The sequence below is a fragment of the Lepisosteus platostomus genome, chromosome 5 (genome assembly GCF_059453375.1).
Source record: "Lepisosteus platostomus isolate fLepPlt1 chromosome 5, fLepPlt1.hap1, whole genome shotgun sequence".
In the NCBI taxonomy this organism is placed as follows: domain Eukaryota; kingdom Metazoa; phylum Chordata; class Actinopteri; order Semionotiformes; family Lepisosteidae; genus Lepisosteus; species Lepisosteus platostomus.
Window position 1 is genome coordinate 48,744,753 of NC_142615.1, and position 24,358 is coordinate 48,769,110.

Here is a 24,358-nt window from a genome sequence, read left to right on the forward strand (position 1 = left end):
AAGGCTGAAGGGCAGTTTTCGCCATTGCACAGGCTGTAGATACACGTTTCACAAGACAGCCCAGGCAGAAAGCACCATCCCCTCAGTTCTTACACTGAACCACCTGTGTTATTGTCTTCCCCTAGCAGTTCCACACCGGGTGCCGATCGGAACACCAACACAGCCAACCGACATCCTCAAAAACAACAAGCTCCTATGTCTACTGTGCCAGGTCCAGGTCATATACTGTAAGTTCCAGCTAACAAATCATGTTTTAAATTAAGTCTGGTGTGTGGGGTGTGTGCTTGGGACCCTGCCTAGAACCTGCCGATTGCATGCTGCCCCACTCGACACTCCTCAGGAGATCACCCACTCTCCTCAGGAGATCACTCAGTCTACAACAGAGATCACCCAATCAAAATATGTATCATTTATGACTCTATAACGATTGTTTCCATGAGTGAAAACAATGTGACAATCTTACCTGTACAAGTCAGACCCACAGCTCTGTTCTGGGAGCAACTCTGCTCTGGCCTGGCTGCAGTGGGGCAGTGCTGTAGCTTGGACTCTTGTCCTCTACACCGGAACTGCTCTGACCCAACTGGACCCTGGCCCTGTCCGAAATGAGCCCCTCTGTGTATCACTGAAGGAGCCCCACAGTCCAGCTCCCGACAGACAACCTCTGCATCCTGCCAGTCAAAGTCAGAGTCGCACACTGAGGTCCAGGTGTTCTTGAGATTCACCTCCACTCTCCCGGAGCAAAGACTGTGTCCATTCACCAGCCTCACAAAACCTGCAATAGAGAACTACAGGCTGTCAGTCTGAGCAGGTAATCTCTCACAGTGCAGCTCATTGCTCACTGTCGCTGAACCTGGCTTCTGTGAAAATTTAACTTAGTACCCTATGAAAATAAATTAACTTAATGTGAAAAACAGATATCATAGATTCTCAATTTAAATCTTGACTTCCTATTGTTTCATTCATAAATATATTTACACCTATAATTAGGCATAGAAAATTACATTTTAGAAATACATACACTATTACAATCAATTGTACAATAATACAGAGTGCTTTCAATAAGAATATAGATAATAGGATAGATATAGATAAAAACAGTAGATAATAGGACATAAACAAAAATTAAATGAAAGAGAGGAGAGTCGGAAAAAAATCTGAAAGGTCAACTTCAAAAAGTTTAACCATAAAATATTTTGGGGCTGAACTTTTTTACAGATTGTAAAATTGATTCCTTTCCTCTGGAAATAATGTAGATACATGTACATCTAATAATTGTAGATGAATGTTAAGACTCTAAATCATCAATCTCCACCTCTGTGCTCTAGCATTTGCCTCTAAAGAAGGTGTTCAGTGCATTATTATCTGTACACTGGGGCAAATGCAAGATACAAAAATCAGAGACACTAAATTTATCAGTTTGTGGAATATTACAAATCAAACTATCAGCATTATTCCAGCTGTTCCACATGTTCATACCAATAATCACAGTGCTGAAGATGCCACCTGTGGAACACATTCAACTGTAGAATAAGTAAAAATAGAAACTGATCACAAATCCATCCATCCATTTTCTAACTGCTTCTTCCAATTCATGGTTCCAAGTGTATCTAGGACTGTAGAATTAATAAATACAGAAGGAAAAACTGATCCTTATCACCAAATTCACAGAAGCAGAACGACATGTCCTAGACTCAAAGAAAAGATTCCCTATAGCCTGGTGCTGCTGAAACAGGACTGTCTGACCTGAACACTGACACACACTCTGGACAAGACCAGCACTGTCACAGCCTGGCATTACTAGAGCAGGACTGTCTGACCTGGGCACTGACAGACACTCTGGACAAGACCAGGACTGTCACAGCCTTGCACTGCTGGAGCAGGACTGTCTGACCTGGACACTGACACACACTCTGGACAAGACCAGGACTGTCACAGCCTTGCACTGCTGGAGCAGGACTGTCTGACCTGGGCACTGACAGACACTCTGGACACATCCAGGGTTGTGCTTCTCCACATGAAAGCAGATCTCAGAGAATGACACACTCTCATGGAGTTCAGCACTAATTACACACACCTGGGTCTAGAGTCAGCTCCTGGCTACAGTGCATCACAAGAAAATACATGACCATCAGTGCCTTAAAGAAGTCAAAATATGGCAGAGCAGTTAAGACGTTAGAGGTCCAGTCTGAAATAGCAAATGTGAAATAATTGAATTACATGAATGAACCAACAGAACTGTTCTTTTTCTTTTCTATTTATATCCAAAGCTGCATTAGGAGCTTATCTGACATTAAATTATTAAATTCTGGGCTCATCAGAATCAGACCGAGAGTCACTCTACCACCAAGGATCAGCCCCTTGGACAGCTGGTAGTGCAGCTGAACTCCACTACAGCACTGAGCTCCAACATTAAAACACACCTGAAACTGACCAGATCCACTGACACTGACACCAACATACCATTAAAACACACCTGAAACTGACCAGATCCCCTGACACTGACACCAGCATACCATTAAAACACACCTGAGACTGACCAGATCCACCGACACTGACACCAACATACCATTTAAACACACCTGAGACTGACCAGATCCACTGACACTGACACCAACATACCATTAAAACACACCTGAAACTGACCAGATCCACTGACACTGACACCAACATACCATTAAAACACACCTGAGACTGACCAGATCCACTGACACTGACACCAACATACCATTAAAACACACCTGAGACTGACCAGATCCACTGACACCAACATACCATTAAAACACCTGAAACTGACCAGATCCACTGACACTGACACCAACATACCATTAAAACACACCTGAGACTGTCCAGATCCACTGACACTGACACCAACATACCATTAAAACACACCTGAAACTGACCAGATCCACTGACACTGACACCAACATACCATTAAAACACACCTGAGACTGACCAGATCCACTGACACTGACACCAAAATACCATTTAAACACACCTGAGACTGACCAGATCCACTGACACCAACATACCATTAAAACACCTGAAACTGACCAGATCCACTGACACTGACACCAACATACCATTAAAACACACCTGAGACTGACCAGATCCACTGACACCAACATACCATTAAAACACCTGAAACTGACCAGATCCACTGACACTGACACCAACATACCATTAAAACACACCTGAGACTGTCCAGATCCACTGACACTGACACCAACATACCATTAAAACACACCTGAAACTGACCAGATCCACTGACACTGACACCAACATACCATTAAAACACACCTGAGACTGACCAGATCCACTGACACTGACACCAAAATACCATTTAAACACACCTGAGACTGACCAGATCCACTGACACTGACACCAAAATACCATTTAAACACACCTGAAACTGACCAGATCCACTGACACTGACACCAAAATACCATTAAAACACCTGAAAATGAAAAGGCATTTCACCCAACAGCACAGTGGAACCACAGCAGATTGTCACTTCACCAGTGCTAAAACAGTAAAGACAAAGTGAAGTAGATACAGACTCACTTAGCACAGCCTGCCTGTTTAAACTGAACAACACTGAAGTGCCTGGAGAGAGAGGATGAGCTACAGGCTCAGTGAGACTGCATAAACACAGAGGAAACACAGAAACAAGACACACCAATCAAATTAACTATATGATGTTTATAACGTATATTGCTTTGAATTATTATTATCATCATATTATCAATACTAGATTTTAATTAATTAAATTTTAATTTAATTGATCATGATGATGGACTCTAGATCAGTGGAGGAGTTTTCATTGTCCTCAAGCTGGAGACTGGAGAGAGTCTCTGTCTCTTACCTGAACACCTCACTCCAGCATCATAGGCATGAGAGTAGCTATACTGCTTCACTTCTTGTTTTCCACAGTCCCTCAGCACAGCCTCTGACCCCGTGCAGGAAACCCCACTCAGCAGGACTGATCCAGACCCTGGTCCGAAGTAAGCTCTTCCTGGTGCTGAAACAGCAGATCCACAGCCCAGCTGTCTGCACACCACTGTAGCATCATTGAGATCCCAACCATAGTGAATTACTGTCCCCCACTCTCCACCATGATACACCTCCACTGTGCCCTCACAGGGACTGGCACCATTCACCAGCCTCACATCAGCACTGCCTGCAGAGAGAGAGAGAAACAATCCCTATCACCATGTCTACAGGATATTTTTATATTAAGAAGTTTTAGAAATACACCTGGAATTTTTATTTTGTTTTACCTGTTTGATTGGATTGCTAGTCTCTCCCATGGGGAACAAGAGACAGTGGAGTGACAGGAAGTCCACCAGCAGCCATCTTACCTCTCCCTCCACACACCTGTGTCCAGATCCTGTTATATATCTCTCTGTCCATTTCACTGTGTGACTGCAGAGGGCTGTTCTGCTATGGTTACTACAGTGGACAGTGGCTCTAATTACTTTTTTCCTGTGTTTCTGGAAGCTGTGGTCAGTACAGTGGACAGTGGCTGTAATGATCATGTTCCTGTGTTTCTGGAAGCTGTGGTCAGTATAGTGGTCAGTGGCTGTAATGATCATGTTCCTGTGTTTCTGGAAGCTGTGGTCAGTATAGTGGTCAGTGGCTGTAATGATCATGTTCCTGTGTTTCTAGAAGCTGTGGTCAGTACAGTGGACAGTGGCTGTAATGACTGTGTTCCTGTGTTTCTGGAAGCTGTGGTCAGTACAGTGGACAGTGGCTGTGGTGTCAGAAGGCTGAATCACTGAAACCAGGTTTGGTGTATCTGGTGTATCTGGGTCTCAGGCCCCACATGTACTTAAAAGTGGACACTGACCACATGTCTGTATCAGGTAAGAGATTTAAACACTGATGAGTCTCTTCAACATTCTACTTTGAAAATAAGTTATAAAATCCAAAACAGAATCAATAAAAATATTTTTAATCGATGGGTGCTTCACAAGTTGTGCTGAAATATGTGAAGTGTAATGCTGCAGAAAGATGGAAAAGCAGTTCTGCAGCAGGAGATATAATTGAAACCCAGGTGCAGGACTTTCAGAGATTTATTGATCAGGGAGTAACAGATCAAATGCAGGCTGCTGATAATAGGTTGGGCTGAATTAAAAAGGCGAGCAGAAAGAAAACATAAAGAGGGACGCCCATCTCCTAGCTGAAATAAAGAAAAGAGAGGCTGGAGAGTCGGCGCAGAAAAGGGAAAAAATTAAAACAGAGAAAATATTTCAGGATTGAAGAGCAGGAGCAGTGAGATATGAAAATATCCAAGTAAAAACTTGACTATGAGAGGAATGCGATCGCTAGTTTCACAAGGTTTAGCTCTAATGATTGAGATTCGGTGTTCTGAACAGTTTCAAATAAAGAGGTGATTAGTGTGACTGGGAGCCTGAATGAAAGACTGAAAGTTTAATTGAAAGACGTCCTGACCCAGTCTGAATGACAGGGTGAATGTCTGAATGAATGTCCATTCTGAATGACAGGGTGAAAGCTCGAGGGAATGTTGCTGTTGACGCAAGTCAGTCCCAGCCCAGACTGTACGTGAAGTGTGTATACTTACTGTCCAGCGCACATTTACATTAACTAGATTTGTTCTTTTTGATTAAATATTCAATCACCTTCAGTTTGGAGTGTGAAATATTTTTTTTCTATCATATACTACAATTCATTGTAATACTACTTTTTATTCATATATGATTTTTACTATGATAACATGATATATATGTGAACAATGTGTTTTAGCTTTTACCTCTCAAGATCTGAATCCATTATTCACAGATTGAATTATAGTTGCATTTAATAATATATTCTAAAAGCACAGTGCACAGGTTATTTTTATTAATCATTCTTTTTTAAAATTCCATGATGTAAGAAAAATGATCCCTATCATTAGTTATCTTAGACTTACAAACAACAATTCATTTAGCTGTGAAGTATCAGACAAATGCAGAATAAACATGGAACAAGAATTAAACCTTTATCTTTTCAAAATGAAGGACTTCCGGGTCAAATACACATTTCTTCCAACATAATAGACTCCAGTCTGAACAGATCCCAAACTTTTGTTTAAAGATTTGATACAAGATTTGCCTCAGGACTCCTGTGTTGTTACTGAAACTGGACACTGTTGTCTAAAAGCACCCAGTATGGATTCAGGTCAAAAAACTACAACACACTGCAATACAAATACCTACCACCTGAACGTGACTGTTATAACAAATAAACACAACTATATGTCTTGTCCTCAATCATGTTACAATGTTAGATCCTTCTGCAATATAATTACCATAGTATCTAAAACTATTGTAATCATTCTCAAAAATAACCATGGATCAAAAATATTTTAATACATTTACCTTCAGTACTCCTATTTGTATTAGCACATTCACCTGCAATAGGGCCCGAGTTACTAATATTATTTGTTAATCGGAAACGTGCCTTAAATATACTTTTATCTCTGATCACCTGTCTGTAATAGTTCTTTGCACTAAAATTGTCACCTTCTCTCAAAATACTCTATTTTTAATAACATTTCCATAATGTTATAATGTTATTATTATTAATGTTACTTGAATAATACAGTAAATATAAAATGTATCAATAGTAATAATACTGGAGTCTCAATAATACTCTAGTATTTAATAACACACTTATCTCAGTTAAAATATTAGTCTAAAATATTGTGTTTAATAACACATCAGTTAATTACTTTAATAAAACATATTAATTCATCAGTGTGTAAAATAAAATTTCAGTCCGATCAATACAACAATGTTTAAAAACAACTGATCTCCGTTAATACACTAGTCTGTTATTTTACCTGTTAGAGAGGGCAGAATTGAGCACCATAAAATAAACAACCCCTGGTAAATATTTTGAAGACGTTGTATTATTGTTAAAACATTTGTATTCCTTTTTGTTTGCAAATGGGAAAATTCCTAGTCCTAGCACATGACCCAAATTACAACCAAAATTTTGTATTTTATTAGTATGGTAATAGATAAGGGATTGTCAAGTTGTACAACATTTGTGATAAAGTTGCTAAATATCTACAATATTAATTAATAGTTATAATAATTATATGTTAGTACTTAAAAAACATTATCCTTAGACTGTGTTGTGTGTAATAGTGTATAACTGCATATAAAACTATTAATACAGCATTAATAGAAAATAGTTAAAAAACATATAAACTGAATTAATATTATGATTAATTGTAGAGGTGAAATTCTTGTTAATACTGCAAATTGTTTATTATTTTTCCTTATTTATAGCACCAGAATAAAATCAATTATAATTTTAAGGAATATCCATAAAGCTGAGTTTTAAATTAAACAGAAAAGCGCTTCTGCAAACTGTGGTCACTACGGCGGGCAGTGGCTGTAATGACTGTAGAACCTCAGATGGCTGGTCCTGGGTTCCAGGAGACTGTGGTCACTATACTGGACAGTGACTGTACTAACTCTGTGGCTTCCAGGTCCTGGGACCAGTGTTTCTGTGTTAGTGGGACCTGTGGTCACAACAGTGGTCAGAGGCTGACAGGTACTTCACATGTTGTACTGAAATGTGTGTGAGGTGTATATTCCCATTGTCTGTATGTGAATTGTTGACAATGATTTTCTAGCCTTTACCTGCCAACATCTAAATTTAACACATGATCATCAGATTAAATTATATTAAAGAACAACATTTTTCAAAAATACCAGACAGGTTTAACATATAGGCACAGATACATTTATTATGATGTTGTCCTGAGCAACTGCTCAAAAATCTAAACTTGAGTCCTGTGATTACGAATTATTTTTTAAATATTGCATTTGTATGATAACATGTAATTAAATATTTAATTTGTATTACTCATACTTATATAATTGCATTTGATAATAATTTCAGATTTTGAATGTAGTCAAAAACAATAAAGCATTCTTATTAAAACTTCACAATTCACAAAAAAACCCTGTCATTAGATAACTAACCTAAAATCACAAATTAAATTATTTAGCTGTTAAATAATAGACAAATCCTGTATAAACACAAAGCACAACTACCATTTTTTAATTCTTCCTGTAATGCCACAATGTCTTGTAGTTGTTAAATTATTAATGTTACACCTCAGTTTCTGATGAGACCCCAGTTAATAATAATACACCTACAATAGTAAGAATTTCCACAATTTTGTTAATATTTTTCATTTTATAGCTTATAAACCAATAATGAATGTAACTTTTATCAGCCTGTGCTTTTCAATGTGAAAACAAGCAAACCTGGTCTTTATGAACCAGGTTATACATACAGTATACAAATTTTATTTTCACACTATAAAAATACAAGAGCTAATTGCCCTATGACTGAAAATGTTTTACATTTTCAAAATGTAATTGTATGTCTTTAAAATGAAGAATTCACATTCATAACTTTCTATCATATTGGAACACATATTCTTATAACACCTAGAGGAACTACTTGTTTTCACAGCAACTGAACATCACACAGCTTAACGATAGAAACCTGGACTTTCTGAATACACCAAAGATATAATGGCAGCATTAAAACTCCAGTCTTAATTCTCTAGCATAAACACTTTAGGTGGTAATAACACATTTACTGTATATCTTTTAATACATCAGTCTGTAATAATTTAATATCAGTCTCAATAATAATTCACTATTTAAAAAACACGTGTATCTCTATTAATGCACCAGTCTGTAATAAGAAAATACAGAGGAGTCAGAATTGAACACAATAAAACAATAAACAACCCAGGGTATTTCTGAATCATCCTGTATAATATGATATTATTCTAGAAACATGTTTTATTGCTCACACTTTTTTTGTTTTCGAGTAAATGAAGACTTTTTCACATGTCACAGCATATCACTCAAATTATCACTTATATATAAAGTTTATTATTACAGTAACGAGTAAGTTAAATAACTTTTTAAAGATTTTATACACTCCATGTTTTCACAAATTATCAATAGAGGGTGATAATGGCCAGCTTCTGCTCTGTCCATCTATAACATTATTATTATATAATGTTTAGAAATCTTAAGAATATTTTTTAAAAATCCAATAAAAATTAAAAGCAACTAATTATATTTAGACACAACTAATTATATTTCCTTACTTACAGAACAAGATAAAATACAGTTATAATATTTTTGATGAATACCCACAAAGCTGAATGTTAAATAAAAATTCAAAAATTGTTCAACCCACTTATTGCTCCATTTACATGAATTAGATTTACAATCTAATTAATTTAATTCCAGTTGTTGTCTGTCTGGACAGGAGAAGACTGGACACTTACTGGCTGAGCTGTGCAGCACCAGGACAGCGAGAGAGAAGATGGACAGGCAGCTCTCCATTGTCATCAGGACAGAGTGCAGCTGAGACCCCTGTCTTCACCCCTGAGCCCACAGGGCAACTGAGCTGCTGCTCCGCACCCCAGACCCCCAGTAACAACACAGCCCCCCGCCCCGCCAATCACACACAGCACTGCCTTTTCAGACTGACAGCAGGAACCTCTCACACAGGCGGGACGGCCAATCACACAGGGCCCTTTCAGTCTTCTCCATATATATCAGAGACACATCACTGTTTCCTCTCCCTGAAGACACTCCCAGCAGCGCGGAAGAGAGGAGAGACAGGAGCAGCTCTGTGTCTCACTGGAGGAACCACAGATACAGATACAGACAGCAGGGCCGCAGGTGCTACAGGGGCAGGAAGAGATCAGATATTAAACAAAAAAAAATCTTTGCAGTTCTAGACAAGTATTATAATTGAAAATCAGTATCAAGATAATCAATTATGTATATATGGTCCTGTAATTCTTGCTGTCTGTATCAGGAAGTGTCTAGAACGTGGTCCTGTCTTTCTGTCTGTGTAAGGCAGTGTCCAGTGACTGGTGTCCTGAATATGGTCCTGGTGTCCTGCAGTGACTCACAGAGTTGTTGTGTCTCCAGACACTAATGTCTTCTGGTCATGGTCAAGGGCAGTGTGAGGAGAGCCTGTGCTCAAGGTGGCAGTGAGGTCACTCAGGTCAGCACAGGAATACGGAGACAAGGTGGACTGAATAAGAACTGGCTGTCCTGTGACTGTGATCAATAATTTAAATGAAAAAGAAAGAAAAGCCCAGCAGTGATTGTCCCTTCTGTACTGAGCCTTGTGGACAGCAGCTCTTCCAGTTGAGTCCCTCAGACCCTTTGTCTGTCTCTGTTCAGCTACAATCCACACAGATGTTCCAACCCCTCCAGCTGTGGCCCCAGTGTCTCTCTGTGTGGAGCCGACTGCATGACTGAGACTCTCTAACAGCACAGTGGAGCTGAACTGATACTGATACACTGATACACCACCAGTCTGAACAGTGTGAGGGCACAGCTCACATCCTCTTCCTTATTATTATAGGTAGTAGGAGCAGCAGTAGGAGCAGCAGTAAAATATTAGTAGTAGCAGTAGTAGCAGTGGCAGCAGCAGTTGTGGTAGCAGTAGTAGTATTAGCAGTTGTGCTGTATTTAAACTCTCCTGTTCAATATAGCAGAGTTCTTGTGTTACAGCTTCACCATAATAGCTGCAGCAGCAGGAGCCACAGAGCAGGAGTCAGTTTCAAATTAGAAAAAGCAACAAAATAATAAAAAAAAGTTCAGTCCTTGTTAATACAGCGGTGATTTAAGGCAGAGCTTCACTGGAGCTACAGATCAGGCTATGCAGTGAGTCTGTGGTTTTTGCTTCTCCGAGCTCTTCCAGCACAGGAAGCCAGGTTGTACTGTGAGGCTGTGGGTGTCAGTGTGATGAGGCAGCTGAGAGCTGAGCTGTACAGGGAGACACACAGGGAGCCCAGTATCCAGAGCTCTAGTGCTGCACAGGGAGACACAGGAGAGTCCAGTGTTCAGAGCTCCAGTGCTGCACAGGGAGACACAGGAGAGCTCAGTGTTCAGAGCTCTACTGCTGCACAGGGAGACACAGGAGAGTCCAGTGTTCAGAGCTCTACAGGGTGACAGGTCTTCTCCCTACACAGCTCTCTCAGTGTGTCTCTCAGGGCTGAACAGGAGGGGCTGTTCCTGTCAGAATGGAGGCTGACTCTCAGAGCTCCAGTGTCAGTATGAGGAGAAGCTCTCAGACCTGACTGCTGCCAGAGCCTCTGAGCCTGAGTGGCCATGAGCACTGAGCTCCTCAGCAGCTGAGAAAAGCCTCCTGTCTCCTGTGGTCACAGTGTGGTTGAACACCTGCACTGTCTTCCTGCTCCTTCTCCTCTCTCTCCCCCTTTCTGTCTCTCTCGCAGTGTGTGCTCTTATCTGTCCATCTCTCTCTCCTGTTCTCTCACTCTGACAGTCTGTGCAGAGTATCTGAAGGGGATGGAACATTGCTTGGCAAAGGAAAAGACTTCTCAGAGGCAGAATAAAACAAAAATATATTTCTCCTCTCAGTCAGATTCAAAGCTCAGACTCACACACAGAGCTCTGGGTCCCTCAGTACTTTACCCAAATTCCTACCTCCTGAACAGACAGAAGCTCATCTCCATCCTTCTCTTTATCCTGACAATCCAGAACCAGAGGACATTGAGACAATCAGTGCTGCTACATGAATAATATCAGACAGAACAGTCACATCTCCCCCTTTTCTCCTTCCTCACAGCCACTTAGAGAAAGAGAAGAGCTCCTGGTTCTCCTCTCTGTGAACTGGGCTCAGGGGTCACTAATCTGGCATCTGTGGGCTCTGTTCCAGGTCAGAAGCAAGAAGTTTCTATTAACCCTTTCCAAAACCTCCAGCCCTTCAGTATTACTGCCCTGATTCATTGTCTTTACTGTAAGTCAGCCTCCATCCCTCTGTCACAAGTGTTTTACTGAAAATTGAGCAATATGTGTTTATCTCTTATTATTATTTTTACTGATTTAATGAACAGCAGTATTGCTACTCTTATAAGTGTAATATGATTATCAGCAGCAGCAGACCAAGGTCTTGTCTACAATAGTGACCAGTTGACAAGTCTGTAGATCTGAGCAGTGGGACTCAGATCACACAGAAGACCTGTCTGTGTGTGATTCCACACCAGCCCTGGGATACAGCGTCTCCCACACGTCTCTCACGGAGTCTTATAAATATACAGTTAAACAGAGTCTGATAACAGTTATACAGTTAATTAAATCATCAAACCGGCTGAGGAGCTGAGAGCTCGGGTGGAAATAAAACCAGGAGATACTCTTCAACCTCCAGGATCAGGAGTCTGATCCTCCTGGCTTCTATTCTGTGGAGATTCGTGTAAAACGCTTAAAAGCGCTCATTACAGGGACTTGGGCCCTTTCTCTTCTGCTCTACGGGAGTATGCTATACAACGCATTAGTCTGCGAAGTAAACTATTTTTTTTGTTTAATAAATTGTATTCCTCGGTTTGTCGGTCTCCTTCTCCAGCTATTATGAATCGTCTCTTCACAGCCTGGTGTTTTTTCTTTTGGAGATGTTACAGTATATCTGTAAGAAAAGCCCCCCGGGCTCCGGACAGGAGTCTCCTCCAGCGGAGACGCGCGCTCTGCTCTGTCAGAAAGAGCGCAGTGACGTCACAGACACCAGCCAGAGCGCCGGGATCAGAGAGCGAGACCGCGGGAGGAGCGCTGAGCGCTCGGAGGAGAGATATTGATCACTTATCTATCGACAACCAATTAATTCAACTAAAAACCCTTAGAATCATCAATTAACTTCACCGATTGGTGAGTACTGATTCTTTTCTTTCTGTAAATTCTTTAAATATCTAGAAAACAGTCAATACAGCCTGTATCGATCAAATACCATAGTGCGTTTAGTGTTCATAATGTTCAATCCCAAATTAAAGAATGATTACTCAAATGATTGTTTAGAAATTGTATTCTAGAGCTTGAAAATTATATTCCAAGTTGATACATTTGTGTAGGTAACAGTTTAAATGCATTTTTCCACTGTTTACAAATTATAAGTATGGTAACCACGGCGACACGTGCCACATCACTGTGTCCGGCTAGGTGTCTCGCCTTCGTCACAAAGAGTGGTTTGACGTCACGGACTAATACTAATGCGAGTGTATTCATATTTAATATTAGTGAGAGTACAATCGGTAGCTTTAATATTAATGCTAGTGTTCATGTCAGTATTAATAGTGATTGCGCTTCTGATAGTTTTGATGCTAGTATTCATGTTAATATTAGTTATAATTATAGTTACTGTTAGAGTATTTACACTAGTAGTCATGTTAGTTTTAGTGATAGCATTATTGTTATTATTAGAATTAGTAGTGTATTAGTAGTTTGTGTCAGTGATAATGATAGTGTAATTCTTAGCGATAGAGTTACTGTTTTAATGTTAGTGGCATTTGTGTTAGAGTTATACTGTATTTGTAGTTATGAGTGTGTGTGTGTTGGTGTGTGTCTATAAGTATTTGTAGTCTATGTGTGTGTCTGTGAATGTGTGCGCGTATGTGTGTGAGTGTCTGATTGTGTGTATAAATGTATGTCGTGTCTGTGAGTGTGTGTTGTGTCTGTGTGTGTGTCTGTGAGTGTGTGTGTCTGTGAATGTGTGTAGTGTATGTGTGTGTGTCTGTCAGTGTAAGAATGTGTGTCTGTGAGTGTGTGTGAGTGTCTGTGTGTGTGTGTAATGTCTGTGTGTGAATATGTTTGGGTGGGTGTCTGTCAGTGTGTGATAATGTGTGTTATTGTGTGGGTGTATATCTGTGGGCTTGGGCTCCACTCGTGTGTCTGACAGAAGTGACCCATCAACAGGTGTTGAGGTCCAGAGTTGCCTGAGAATGGAACCACTTTCTAGAGTCCAGACCAACGTCCAGAGAGCTGTGGGTGCTCTGTTTTTATCACTATTACTAGTAATGACAGCAGTAGTAGTATTAATATCAGAATTAGTATTAGAATTTGTAGTCATGGTCATAGTAGTAGCAGCAGAAGTAACAACAGTGGTAGTTGGATTATCCAAGCAGTTACTCCAGGAACTACAGTATTACACATTTATACTCTATTTTCCAGGTATGTTTTGTAAAGTGCTTTGATGTTCTGGATTAAAAGGCAAAATATAAGAAAAAAATAGATTGATTGATTGATTGATTGACTATGAGAGTGAAGTCTGGTCGAACTTGTTTGTCTAAATGAACTGTCCTGTCAACAGATTTCTACAGAGGTGAACAGAGAAGATGTCCAAACCCACCAGAGACTGGAGACAAGTTTGAGAGTCAGGCCCCGGACCCAAAGAGCTGTGAGTCCACTGCTGGTCTTCTTCATATTGTGATTCTTCCTCTTCTTCCTCCTCCTGAAATTAAAGCTCATCGCAGCAGCAGGGCTCTGTTGTTTTCTCTTGAGGAGGAGAAAGACTCTACCTGACAATGTGTGCATCTGCGTGTGTGTTAGTGTGTGGGAGTGTGTGTCTGTGGGTGTGTGTACTTGTGAGTCTAGTCCAGCCCGTGTCTGACATCCCCAGATCAGGAAGGAGGTAACAGGAGACTCAGCCAACACAGGAGCCAGACCCAAGACCCCAAGAAAAGCAAGTCTGCATTATTATTATTATTATTATTATTATTAGTAGTAGTAGTAGTAGTAGTAGTAGTAGTAGTAGTAGTGGTAGTAGTATTTGTAGTGAGAGGGTGAGTGTGTGTGAGGTTGTGTGTGAGAGAGGGTGAGCATGTCTCAAACTCCATTCCTAGAGGGTCTGGTGCATCATCTGGTTTCCTGCCCAGAGGTCTTGGTTACAAAGTTGATCTCATTTTTTAATTAAACAAAACATATTCTAATACTGTACCTTTATCCAGACCTTAAATATCCAACTGTGCCTTGAATATTTTGAGTCTTCAACAGTGAGAGACATCAAAATATATTATTAAACACATTATTTCCACATCTTCTTATGAAAATAATTAGCTTAATTGTTTAATTGGCTAGCCACTTTTGGAAAGAAAACCTGGAGATGCACCTGGCTCTCCAGGGATTGTGATTAGGCTTGAGACCCCTGGTCTAGCAGAACTGGCCCCTCAACAGGTCTCGACAGGGATGTTGGGGATCATGAAGCTGGATAGCTGAGGGCTGGACACTGCTTCTGAATCGAGGACAGACCACTGTCATGTAGGGTCATCTTGGCCCATGATGATGATGACAGTGTGTTTGTCTGTCTGGTAACTGTTTTCTCCTCCCCAGTGCCGCCGGGAGAAACTCCCTCATGTTGAGAGAGGAATGGCCGAGCAAAGAGAAGGGCGTCACACCGAGACCTGGGGCAGATCTCACAGGAACGTAAGTATTGGCTTCAACAACATGGTTGGATAGCTTGTTCCACACACCCACCTCCCTCTATGTAAAGAAGTGCCTCCTGCTCTCATTATTAAATGCTCTTCCCCAAGTATTAATTCTGTTAGACTAAGAATAAACCTGTACTGAGACACAAACTTGGTTGGGTTCTGCTGGTGAGACTAAAGCAGTCATCTTGTTGACAGGTCTTGACAGAGACGGATGTGACCCTGAAAGGCCAGAGAGGGTCGACCAATACTGAGGCTCTGAGCAAAAATTCTTCCAGTGTAAGACAACCAATGTGTTCTGCTCAGGATGATGCAGATGATAGTGTAGATAATGAAGGTGGTTATGATGATGATGTTGATGGTAAGGTGTTGATGATGATGATGGTGGACATGATGATTGTCATGATGAAGAAGGATATGGCGGTGAAGATGGTGGAGATCATTTATTAGAAATGTGATGAAGATGATGATGACGAAAATAGTGGAGATTGTGATGGTGGAGGTGATGATGATGGTGATGAAGATCGTAGGGGATGTGATGGTGGAAGTGATGATGATGGTAATGGAAAATAGTGGAGATTGTGATGGTGGAGGTGGTGATGATGGTGACACAGTCATGCCTGTGTGTGGCTGTGTGTGAAAGGGAAGGTGGGGTTGGATCAGGTCTGCTGCTGTCATTTGATAGGACTGTCAGAGGAAGAGGGAGCAGACTCCTTGTGTCTCACCCCAGGCAGCTGAGAGCTGCAAGTCTGTGAGCCTGATATGTCTGTGACGTCTATCAAAAGTTTGGTTTCAGCTGCAATGATGATGACTGTGATTGCTGGGAGACCAGGGGTAGGGCCTGGTCCTCCTGGAGAAGACCCTCTCAGTTTTCTCTCTGTCCTCCTCATGCCCTCTCTGTGCCCCTGTCCCCTCAGGCCAGCCAGCCAATCACCAGGCAGGAGGTCAAGACCCAGCTGTGGAACTGCCCAAAGGGCCCGGAGAGGGATCTGCAGAAGGACAGGGCATGGACCTCCTCCTTGGCAGCCCACATACCCCATTGCTCGCCCCCTCACCCACCCCCTGGTACACCCGCTCACCCGGGCCTGACCCCAGCGGCCCTGTGGCGGCTCAGGGAGGGCCTGCAGGTCGAGCTGGAGGGGCTGCTCCAGGAGGAGGAGATACGGGTGCGGACCTGGGATCAGAACATGATATCATCTATTCAGCTGGACTGCCTGGCGCTGTACAATGAAGTCCTTCCTGAGTTTGGATCAGAGGCTGCGTATGCGGGATTGGTAAATCCCTTAAACCACTCCCCCTTGCTTGAATCACACTGAGGTACACAGGGGCTGGGGTGACTCACCTCTCCAAGACACCTGTGTCATCCCACTCCCATTTCACCTCAACATGGTTCCGAGAAAATCTCCCGTCCCCAAGGGGAGAGAGACAGGAGCTGGACTGGGTCTCCAGCCCTCTGTTTATTCAAGATTATTCCCTCAGGAGGTGGGTGGGGTGGAAGACACACTGTCTACAGATCACAACTAGGGGCAGCTTAGAGCAGGAGGTGAGACTCTTGATCATAGATAAGGATAACAGTGAGACAACTCCCCCTCTCTTGACTCACTGCCTACTGATGATGTTATGAAGTGACACTCCAGCTCTTCCTCTTGGTGGTGTCTCAGTCAGGCAATTTGGATAATCGTTAAGGGATGATGATGATGATTCACCTTTCTTGTTCTCCCTGCATGGTACTGATTAGGAATTACACAAAAACCTCAAATTAAAACACTGAAGACAACAGGCAAGACAATGGAAGCTCTGATAATGAAGGATTAGTTTGACTGCAGCAGACCTGGTCAGGACATCTTGAATGATTCTCTCTCCCTGTTTTCCCAGGATTTTCCCTTCCAGGGCACAGGAATCATGAAGCAGGACACTTACGAGGAGGCGAAAGAGGCGCTGAAATCCTACTTCGAAAACACAACGGTCAGGTGTGACTTCTCCGAGGTGGACAAGTGCTTCTGCCAGGCTGCAGCCGAGCTCGACCTCATCCTGCAGAAGTACCTGGGAGACGCTGTGGCCGAGGTCTGTGAATAGCAGGTTTATTTTCATAAAAGACATTTCTCATCCCCTTGTACTGTTGGTGTCTATTTCATGTAAAGGAGTCGACTTGAAAATAAAATGTTTAATTGACTTACAGAGATTCTTCATGAAGACGTGCGTCGGCTATATACTGCACAGCTTAAGGAACATGAAGACAAATCCATTTGCTAATTGTCACCCAAAATGTCACAAATTAACCACCAAGCTGGTTTACGTGTCCAACCACCTCTTCCTACTTTGCAGTGAACACAATTCTTTCAGTTTCCTCTCTTGTATTTTCCTTACTGTTTTACTGTCCCCTTCACCCATGTGGAGATGGATCCACAGACGAAAACCTGTGTTTCACCGTTTGTTTATGCAGTGTCAGTCTTTGGACTTGCAAAGCTCCAGTAGCACAATCAGTCAGTGTGCGGTACTTATATAGCTGTGCACGTTTTGCCATTCTACTGATATTAAATGAATAAGTCACTTGGCTATACCAACTGCATTAAACCTAAAAAAACAAGGGATGTCTGAGCAAATGCCCATAGATATCACTTGTTTTATAATACAACAGAAGAAAAGGTCAGAATACTGATTGTAATAAGCATTATTGAAAGGATTTAGCATTTAAAAAACAAATTATTATGATCCATTCACATCGATTGAGGGTCCCAGTTAGGAAAACCGAGTCACTCCTCTGGTGTCAAGATGGCATACAACTTACTCTGATTGCTTGTTTAGCAAATCAGAATTTTGACCTGATAAAATAGCATCCTTCATTCCATTCATAAAAGACTGTATGAAGTGCTGGCTGTATTCCCACATTACATACCTAATTAATGGCCTAATCGAGAACACTGAACTAGTTTAGAAGAACCCCTATATAAACAAACAGCACTAGAAATAGGGCAAATCATTCCCCTACAAAAGTGTAAACCCAAAATATTAAATTAAAAATACGATATAAGACATCGTAATTATTTCAGGATAAAGTGGGCTATGCTTGTTTGGTTTCAAAAGAATGGGCAAAACATGAGTAGTTTAGAATTCTAATGATCAAAGCTGTATGTATTACTCAAAAGAAGTTATGATATTTCCCAAATACTGGACATTTTATCCTGTTTCTCCTGATCAAAGCAATACAAAATTCTTGGATGAGACATATGCAAATCAAAGATTTTAATTGGCCAACCAGAACCCTGTCAGACAAGGCATTAGAATGTCTTTGTCTGAAGCTAATAAATAGGGCAAGCCAAGAACCACTATCTGGAAGTTAGGCCCATTAGGACCAGAAGTTATGCCCTGATGTCTGGAAAGTTAGGCTGAAGATGACGGAACGTCAAGACCCATTGAAGCCAGCATACCAAGGAGAAGAAGTAGCAAAGAGCTCAACTGGACCAGGGAAGCAAAGTCCAATATGCTGCTCCATCCTCTCCAGCCAGCAGCACATCTACTTGCGCTCCACAGCAACACTGAATCAGCTCCTGAGTCACAGCACCACTCGCCTAACAAATCTTCACGAATCAGGTGGAGATTTCCCCATTATTCAGAATATAAGCAATAGGAACTTCTCTCATTTGCACACCTCTTAAAGGAATAGGTTGCATTCACCCTGGGTTCAATACTTGATAGCGTAAAATAGTTATCTTAATGAAAATGTTATTATAAATTTATGCCTTCATATATGTGGGACAAGCACTCTACTACTGAGCTACACCCCAACACAACAGTGTGACTGCAGAACTGATTTAGGAACATCCAGAAGCCCTCTGTACACAAGCAATCCACCACGAATGAAGAATGCCTGCAGTTTCCCGCTTTGGCGTTTCCTTTACTACAGAGTAAATTAATGGAAATGAAGACATAAGCAGGATCGTATTGATCACGTTAAAGCTTCCAGTCACTCTGCTTGAATGAATCACTTATTTTTATATCCTGTTAGAACGTGGACAAATAACTATGGTGGAGCTGTGTAAGCAAACATTGAAGTTATTCCTATACCAGCCAATCTGAATAAAGGAGCAGACTCTTAAACTTTAAGAGACAAAAATAACACCTTATCATAGCCAATATTAATTAAAATGATATCACAGCAAAAAAATTAGTGGAGCTTTGAGTGAATCAAATTATTTTCCATCGGGTGTCTTAGTCTACATAACTTTTAAGGTGAGAGAGAGGATTGTGAAAATGTGGTTGGTGTTCTTGGAAGGGTGTTGTTAGTATAGTGGTGAGCAAAGATGTTTCTCAAGCAGGTTTGATTCCCAGCCAACATGCCCATAAACGGTTTCAAATAGATCTATGAATCTCTGAACATACCTTTTAAAACTAGCATACTTGTTGACAGTGGCCCTTGCTCGCCAAATACCTTGACGCTGAGGAAGAGCACTACGGAAAAATACCCAACTCAACAGCGCATTGGTGGTTCTTGCTTTCAATGCAAGGAGCTGTATTTTTCTCACATCAATCATTATTATCCAGAACAATCGGTCGCAATTGTGATTATGTCCATTGTCTTCAGCAGTGTCGATACAAGATCCTCTGAATGAAGTAGATCACTAAAGAACTGCAAAACTGAATTCGGGAGAATCGTATTAGGAGTGATGTCTGCATTCAAGCAATCCCGTACTGATGCTGAAGTCTTTGAATATCAGCTCTCTACAGATGCAGCCATTCAAAACAAGCAGGCGATACTGCATTATTTTGCGGTGCACTTGACGCAGCCTACTGCGAGTTACCGTAAATTCTCGCATAGTACCTCATAATACCACGTGGTACTGCAAGTAAAATAATAGTATCCGGAATTTCCGCAAGGTGGAGCTAATAAAGTTCAACCTCTCATGTTTGAGCTGTCGCCATCAAAGTCTTTAACGAAGATATTACTAATAGTATTAATAATGAATGACCTTGGACAAGCTGTAAACTCAAAGTATCGCCCTGGTCCACATTCTTTTTTTTCATTGACCGTCTTTGTAAAAGTAACACCACAGCATTTCGCAATCACGCATTTGTTTCCAATCAGGCAAAGTACAGTAATTTTTGAGAATCTCCGATTCACCATGCCTTTCACATGCTCATAAAAGAGATTGATTTAGGAACATAAACATATTACTGTATGCAAACCATACTGTATACAGTATGTATATGTATATTTAATGTTTTTACTGTGCCCGTTTAAGTATTGAATATTTATATGGAATTTTACCACTGAAGGGAAATCTTAGTAGCTGAGCATAAAAAGAATAGGAGCATACTGTAACGCGTGTGAAGGCCATAAACTATATTAATTTTGGAACATAAACATACAGTATATGGCTGGTCTCTGTACTTTAAAGAAAAAATACACACCAGCATTCCATTTCTCCCTAAACATTTTAAGCATCGAAGTCTTTAACTAACGCCATACCGGAGTCAATAAGCATACTTTTAGAATTTGATTAAAAGGGAATATAATATGGAATCCTGTATCTAAAGAAATTAATAACGATATAATTATATTCATGTACCACAACACAAGAATAGTACACGCTGTATAATGTCTGTTTATACTGTTTCTGTAGGGCTTTTTCAACACACATCAGCCGACCTTGCCAGTGGGGCCGTCGTCTAGGTTCCTGACTTATACATCACATGTTGGGTGTTCAAATCCAGCCAGAGCTGTGACTTTTCTTTTTTAAACAAACATTTCTTTGAAAAATTAAAATTTTAGTGTTAGTGTTAGGGTTACTGTCAAACTTTAAATCAACAATTGATTTAAGGACGATCTGTCAAAGTGCAATGAAATACAATATTGTTGTTGTTGTTATTGTTGTTTTTATCCTGTAAAGCATTTTGAGGAGCCACCTTTAAAGGCACTATATAAAAGCACTGATTCTTATGGAATGTGTTTTCTTTCTTCTTTTTTTCAGCATGGAATAAACCTATTACGTGATTCTTATGGATGCCCGGTTCTGCCAGGGATTAAAAAAAAAACCCATGGAATCGCGTATCTAAAGAAATAGCAGTATAACCTTATTCATGCACAAACAGTAGCATGTTACATTATTAATTTGGGTGTCTCCTCTTGCCAGAAAGCTCTAAATTGCATTTTGAGTGTGGTTTTTGACTTTTTAAAATTACAACCCATAAATAAAGCTGATACTGTTTAGACTTTTAATTATTTTAAACTATTACAGCAGCACAATGCAACCTAAATCGCTATCTTTGTCTTCTGCGTAATAATGTTCACCTCTCTGTCCAGCAAATTAACAATAGTAATAATAATTAACTTTATTGTATATATTGCCTTTAAAGGTGGCTCCTCAAAGCGCTTTACAGGATAAAAACAATAACAATACTGTTAGGCTGGGCAAACGATTTTTTTAAAAGAAATAAAAAATGAGATATAATGATGTGTTCCGGCTTAGAGATTAACGAAGAGCATAACGTAGGTCATAAAGGTCATAAACGATATTAATTTTGGAACATCAACATATTATGTAAACTGTATGTTGCTGTTATTAGTATTTTAAAGAAAAAATACTGTGTTCTGTAAAATGTTTCAGGCGTTCATGTGAAGGACAACAGAGCTTTCACTGGCCGATTATCAAACTTTATTGATAAAACAAAAACAAAAACTATCCCACCAAACCAGAAAAAGAAAAAAAGAATCAAGAATAACGGACACAGCGTGAGCCTGCATTTTTCTCCTCAACCCTCCACACCACACTTTTCCCTGGGTCAGAGATTAAATAAAACTTCACTCGCACCAAACAAATTACCACACACTGAACACTCAACATGTTAACCCAAATATGTCTCACAATACTTTTTTGGTACATTACTTTGCTAAAATGTATTTAAAAATAAAAACGATTACAAATGCCAGCAGAGAGAGAGACACACACACAGTTTTTCATTGTCAAAAATTAGTTGTTTTTTTTCTTTTGTACAATTTGTTTAACGGGAATGTTTTATTTCTGGACAGACTGTTAAATTAGAGGAAAAGAGCGCCTCTTCTTCGAAGCATTTCGTTGATCCGATCACAAATTATTTTCACACAAAGTAAGTGTTGAGAATCTCAAATTCACCATGCTACTAAAGGTTTCCCGGAGATGGCAAGGCAAGGCACTTTTGCCTCTGGACCCATCGAAATTTACCGATGTCGTCCACCCCCAGTAAATTTCAAAAGTCACAAGATTTCGAAACACGAGTGCGGCGTAGCGGTCGGCTCTTGCTTTCCTGTCTATGCCGATGCACTGCAAGTACAACCCCCCTCCTTCTCTTGAGTGATGTGCAACAGTTGGATATCTGGGAGAATTATTCGTCCAACTGGCGTCTGTGAATTCCGCTCTGTAAACGGTGCTTCCTGAGGGGAGATAGACGGCTGGGACAGCGTCAGCCAGGTCCTGGGCGGTGGTGAGCAGAGAGGTCGGAATGGAGTGTCCTGAGGCGGTGTGTGCTCTGTGGGGGGCAGAGCTTCTGACAGGCATTGCAACCTGCGTGTTGGGGGGAGGCACTCATTGGGAGACAGCTGCTCAAGTGTTTGACTGCCGGTACACACTGTCTCCGGCTTCTGCATCTTCAGGAGTGTCTCTAGCTTCCCAATCCTCCCCAGTAATGCGTCATACTGCTCCCGCTGCTGCCGAAAAGTCTCCACACAGGTGCTGCTTCCACAGGTTGGCACCCTGGCCAGAGGCCGAGAGCAGAGTCCCACGGCCTGTGGCAAAATAACATAATTCATGTAAGAAATAAAGTCACACAGTAGTATTCATCAGTTGTGGAACAGACGTCAAAATAAACTTTTCTTTTTATCCATCTTACCGCTTTCTTTTTTACTGTCCTGGTGGTAGATTTTGAAGATCGTTTCGCTCGTGCTGTGTTTTCTTGAAGAACAGGCTACGAAGAAATATTTATAATTGAATGTATAATTCAAAATGGCAATACCTTGTAATATGCGCTATAATAGCGTATTTCAGATGAAGTCTGCTGTATTTGCTTACCCTTCGCTCTTTGCAAACTGGGGCGGCAGAAGCACCTCGTCTCGTCCCGTAAAAGGTCTTGGTCTGCATACTGTACTGTGGTCGCTGTAGTGCAGGCTCGCAGTTTTTTTTTTTGTGATGGGAACTCACCTGATCCCTTGGTGTATTTATGCTATATTCTCATGTACGGCTAGAATGTGTTCATTGTCTTCCAATGAAAGGCAGGTTCCTTTTGCCGAAGTCGGGAGACATTAGAGGCTTGCCACACCCGGACTGTTAAACTAATGCATTAGCATGTCAAAGCTATCCCATTGATGAGCCTGGTGCAATAATTGCTTTGTTCCTTGATTTTTTGATCTGCATTAATTACAGAAATCAAGTTCCTGATCTATGCAGATGACCTGGTCCTGGTGTCTCCCACAGAACAGGGGCTGCGGAGGAACCTGGCACTACTGGAGCAGCACTGTCAGACCTGGGCACTGACAGTCAATCTGGACAAGATCTGGACAAGAGTTATGGTTTTCCAGAAAAAAAGCCAGACCTCAGGGAAACAACAACAAAACATTAACATCTAACAACGGGTGCAGAGCCGAATTAGGCCAGTACCCACTATTGTTAAACATACAGAAAAGAATATTAAAGTATTGGCTTTAATATAAGCCGTACAGAACATTAAAGTGCCCCTTTCCATTCAGTGGGTGTCTGAGCAGCTGTGTCTTATCTTCTGACAGTCGCTGTTGTGAATGTCTGTACAGTGTATCTTATTTTTAGTACTATATTTTTATATTATATTCCCTATTAATCAAACTCTAAGAGTATGTATCGGCTTGCCCCCCCACCCCCCTCCCGCCCCTCTCTGTGTACAGTAGAGCCTCCTGTCCAGCCAGTACAGGAGGCTCTACTGTACACAGAGAGTGGCGGGAGGGGGGAACAAGCTGTCCAGCCATGTGGAATACTACAGAACCCTAAACAGACAATACACACTACCCGAATATTTGACCGAATTATCCAGACACAGCTGGATGAGCTCCACCAGCCAGAACAGGCAAATAAGATACACTCC

At 41.0% G+C, this 24,358-nt stretch overlaps 2 protein-coding genes across 6 annotated transcripts in view; one reads left to right on the top strand and one right to left on the bottom strand.

Annotated features, from left to right (window-relative positions):
• Positions 1–24,358, bottom strand: part of LOC148668230 (antigen WC1.1-like) — an 85,211-nt gene that overhangs the window by 32,446 nt on the left and 28,407 nt on the right. Inside the window, exons 3-4 of the mRNA XM_088632938.1 lie at positions 3,863–4,177; positions 464–772 (exon numbers count right to left, since the gene is read on the bottom strand). Coding sequence (XP_088489064.1) covers positions 464–772; positions 3,863–4,177 — 624 coding nt within the window. The remainder of the gene's footprint in view (positions 1–463; positions 773–3,862; positions 4,178–24,358) is intronic.
• On the top strand, positions 12,036–17,446 carry LOC148668233 (uncharacterized). Of its 5 annotated transcripts, none has more exons than XM_088632560.1 (7): positions 12,036–12,725; positions 13,767–13,834; positions 14,161–14,247; positions 15,180–15,272; positions 15,473–15,553; positions 16,192–16,548; positions 17,150–17,446. In XM_088632560.1, the coding sequence occupies exons 2-7, from the start codon at positions 13,793–13,795 to the stop codon at positions 17,348–17,350; spliced, it is 861 nt and encodes a 286-aa protein (XP_088488686.1). In that variant the 5' UTR covers positions 12,036–12,725; positions 13,767–13,792; the 3' UTR covers positions 17,351–17,446. The 5 variants fall into 5 exon arrangements, with proteins under 5 accessions (XP_088488686.1, XP_088488690.1, XP_088488689.1 ...); XM_088632564.1 differs by having other exon boundaries at positions 16,192–16,591; positions 17,150–17,237; XM_088632563.1 differs by lacking the exon at positions 15,473–15,553.

Coding starts and splice junctions, on each gene's coding strand:
- LOC148668233 (XM_088632560.1), top strand. CDS start 13,793: ATGGAACCACTTTCTAGAGTCCAGACCAACGTCCAGAGAGCT. Junction 13,835..14,160: donor AGACCAACGTCCAGAGAGCT/GTGGGTGCTCTG, acceptor TCCTGTCAACAG/ATTTCTACAGAGGTGAACAG. Junction 15,554..16,191: donor TGAGCAAAAATTCTTCCAGT/GTAAGACAACCA, acceptor CTGTCCCCTCAG/GCCAGCCAGCCAATCACCAG.